The 3,857-nt window shown below is 45.0% G+C and overlaps 1 protein-coding gene across 1 annotated transcript in view; it reads right to left on the bottom strand.

Moving 5' to 3' along the window:
- Positions 1–272: 272 nt before the first annotated feature.
- LOC128610749 (receptor-type tyrosine-protein phosphatase N2-like) overlaps positions 273–3,857 on the bottom strand; it is a 42,261-nt gene continuing 38,676 nt past the window's right edge. Inside the window, exon 12 of the mRNA XM_053630167.1 lies at positions 273–401. Within this exon, the coding sequence (XP_053486142.1) occupies positions 330–401 (72 nt within the window). The 3' untranslated portion in view covers positions 273–329. The remainder of the gene's footprint in view (positions 402–3,857) is intronic.

Here is a 3,857-nt window from a genome sequence, read left to right as displayed (position 1 = left end):
ATTCACACTGCTATCCAAGTGCATCACAAAATACAATCTCTATTGATTTCAGCACAATAAAATATTTTTATATTTGAAATAGAAATGCCAGAGCTCTAGAGCTGAATTCACATTGGTGTGGTACAGTCCACTCGCACACAGAGGAAGAGAATAAAGAGGTTTTCTTTCAGCATCAGTATCAGTAGCACAGATCTGTTCTGTGACGACTTCTAATAGACGAATACGACTGAGTCACAGGAAGAGAAGATATAGGAAGTGTGTGTGTGTGTGTGTGTGTGTGTGTGTGTGTGGGTGTATGGGTGTGTGGGTGTGTGTATGAAGAAGCTTCTTCATTGCGGCAGAGCTTTAAGGATGGCGTTCACCTCCTCGGCCACGGCGGTCAGTGCAAACTCAAACTGCTCCTGCAGAGACACAGAGACACAGAGACACCACACACTTCACTTCACCTGTAATCCCATTTAAACATGAAGTGGGTGTGGCCTAAACCCAAACGTCAGCAGTGTCAGTGCCAATTCCTCAACCCCAGATACATCACTTCAGCTCATAATTCAGTCTCAGCGAAGGAGGCGTGGCCTCTGTGTGTGTCAGTATCAGCGAAGGAGGCGTGGCCTCTGTGTGTGTCAGTATCAGCGAAGGAGGCGTGGCCTCTGTGTGTGTCAGTATCAGCGAAGGAGGCGTGGCCTCTGTGTGTGTCAGTATCAGCGAAGGAGGCGTGGCCTCTGTGTGTGTCAGTATCAGCGAAGGAGGCGTGGCCTCTGTGTGTGTCAGTACTTCAGTACATATTCAGTAGATACCTGTATACATTTAAACATTGTATCTTTAATCACATTATATTATCTCAGACATAGAGACAAACACCTGTAGTTTTAACATGACATTAAATGACACAATCCTCATTTCTGATGAGAATCTAAATAAAGAAGAGGAGAGGAAGCTGGTGGTCATGTGGTGCGAGCTGATTTGTGTATCACGTGTGTGAAGTGATCAGGTGTGAGTGGAGTCGTAATGATCAGGTGCGAGCGGAGTCGTAATGATCAGGTGTGATTGGAGTCGTAATGATCAGGTGTGAGTGGAGTCGTAATGATCAGGTGCGAGCGGAGTCGTAATGATCAGGTGCGAGCGGAGTCGTAGTGTACAGGTGCGAGCGGAGTCGTAGTGCACAGGTGCGAGCGGAGTCGTAGTGCACAGGTGCGAGCGGAGTCGTAGTGCACAGGTGCGAGCGGAGTCGTAGTGCACAGGTGCGAGCGGAGTCGTAGTGCACAGGTGCGAGCGGAGTCGTAGTGCACAGGTGCGAGCGGAGTCGTAGTGATCAGGTGCGAGCGGAGTCGTAGTGCACAGGTGCGAGCGGAGTCGTAGTGCACAGGTGCGAGCGGAGTCGTAGTGCACAGGTGCGAGCGGAGTCGTAGTGTACAGGTGCGAGCGGAGTCGTAGTGCACAGGTGCGAGCGGAGTCGTAGTGTACAGGTGCGAGCGGAGTCGTAGTGTACAGGTGCGAGCGGAGTCGTAGTGATCAGGTGCGAGCGGAGTCGTAGTGTACAGGTGCGAGCGGAGTCGTAGTGTACAGGTGCGAGCGGAGTCGTAGTGTACAGGTGCGAGCGGAGTCGTAGTGATCAGGTGCGAGCGGAGTCGTAGTGCACAGGTGCGAGCGGAGTCGTAGTGCACAGGTGCGAGCGGAGTCGTAGTGCACAGGTGCGAGCGGAGTCGTAGTGATCAGGTGCGAGCGGAGTCGTAATGATCAGGTGCGAGCGGAGTCGTAGTGCACAGAAGCCGGAAATTAAAACGTGCACCTGCTGAACGTTACCTCCTGCTCCGACACGTCACATTGGCATCAGTAGATAAACTAAAACATGGTGTTAGTTTCTGAGAACTTTGTTGTGTTTTTTTTTTTGCACTTTGCACTGTGTGTATGTGTTACACAGTTGTGTGTGTTTAGTCTGTGTCTTTAATTTCTTGATATTGATATCTACTGTATCACTAAAATAATTCCACAGGGATCAGATAAATACTGTACACATAACCTCCTTTAACTGTGTGTCACTGCACTGCCCACCTGCTTTTATTTATAACATGATGTCACTTTCAACACGTTTTAATCTGTAATGATGAATATAAATGAATATAAATATGAATATAAATATCTAAAATGATAGCTAGATAGATAGATAGACAGATAGACAGATTTATAGATAGTCCCCCCAAGACTATTAGAACGGTAAGGCCAATTAATTTGTTTTTGCTGTAGACATTTGGGATAGAGATAGATGAATATGAGAAGACAGATATTATTACAGATGTTATTTCCTCATATTTACATCTAGATGTGTTAAACAACTTAGAACATACCGCCTTTTGTTTGAACACACACATTTTTTCAAATGTTCAAAAAAATATGTGACTGAGAAGTGTTTCTTTTTGGCCAGGTGTTCAGTTAAACTGACTGTTTAAAGAATTACTAGCTCTGAATATTTACTCTTGGTTTGAGCGATAGGTTTGCCTGTGAAGACTGCATTGTTGTTAAAAAGGATAAACCAACATGAAGACAGAGAGCTGTCTATGGGAGAAAAGCCAGCCATTTTGAAACTGTGAAAAGAGGGAAAATCTATCAGAGGCACTGCACAAACATCGAGTATAGCGGATACAACAATTTAGAATGTCCTGAAAAAGAAAGAAACCACTGCTGTACTAACAATCAAACATGGAACATGGTCGGTCAAGGAAAACAACAGCAGCTGATGACAGAAACATCGTGAGAGCTGTGAAGAAAACCACAAAAACAACAGTCAGTGACATCATCAACAACCTCCACAGGGCAGGGTGAAGGTCTCAGACATCGAGAGCAGAAATATAGAGGCCACACCACATGATGTAAACCACTCATCAGCAGTGAGGATCTGAACGCCAGATTGGGAATTCACAAAGAAATACAGAGATGATCCACAAACGTTCTGGAACCAAGATGAACCTCTACCAAAGTGATGGAAAGGCCAAAGTGTGGAGAAAGAAAGGATCTGCTCATGATCCAGAACATACAAGCTCATCTGTGAAACATGGTGGAGGTAGCGTCATGGCTTGGGCTTGCATGGCTGCTTCTGGAACATTCTCACTGATCTTTATTGATGATGGAACTCATGATGGTAGCAGCAGAATGAATTCAGAAGTCTACAGGAACATTTTCTCTGCCAATTTATGGAGAAATGTATCCAAATGAATCAGGATGAACTTCATCATGCAGCAAGACAACGATCCAAAACACACTTCCACCTCAACACAGGACTTCATCAGGGGGAAAGTGGAAGGGTTTAGACTGGACAAGTCAATCACCAGACCTTCACCCAACTGATCAGCATCTCACCTCCTGAAGAGGAGACTGAAGGGAGAAACCTCCCGAAACAAACAACAACTCAAAGAAGCTGCTGTAAAATCCAGGAAAAGCATCACAGAAGAAGAAACTAACAGTTTGGTGTCAGTGAGTCGCAGATGTGATGCAGTTATTGAAAGCGAGGGATATGCAACCAAATATTAAGTGTTATTTACTTTCATTTACTTTGAGAATGATCTGTTCCTATACTTTTGTTCGGCTAAACATTGGATGGTCTGATGCAAAAGGTTCTACGTTTTATGTTGTTTAACACGTCTAGACGTAAACACCAGGAAATAAAAGCTGAAATCATAAACTCTCGTCTCATCTCCGTCTTTTCATCTCAAACCCGAAGGTCGTTGGTGTACAGCGCAAACAAAAGAATCAGCACAGGTACAGACTACAGACATGTGATGGTCTAGAGTGGCCACGCCCCCTATAACAAGCACTTATAATAAAGGACGAGGCAATCAGTGTGTATTAAAATGAAGTGTGTGTGT

The sequence above is a fragment of the Ictalurus furcatus genome, chromosome 7, assembly GCF_023375685.1.
Source record: "Ictalurus furcatus strain D&B chromosome 7, Billie_1.0, whole genome shotgun sequence".
In the NCBI taxonomy this organism is placed as follows: domain Eukaryota; kingdom Metazoa; phylum Chordata; class Actinopteri; order Siluriformes; family Ictaluridae; genus Ictalurus; species Ictalurus furcatus.
Note: the sequence above shows the minus strand (reverse complement) of the source record. Positions and strands in the feature narration are given on the sequence as shown.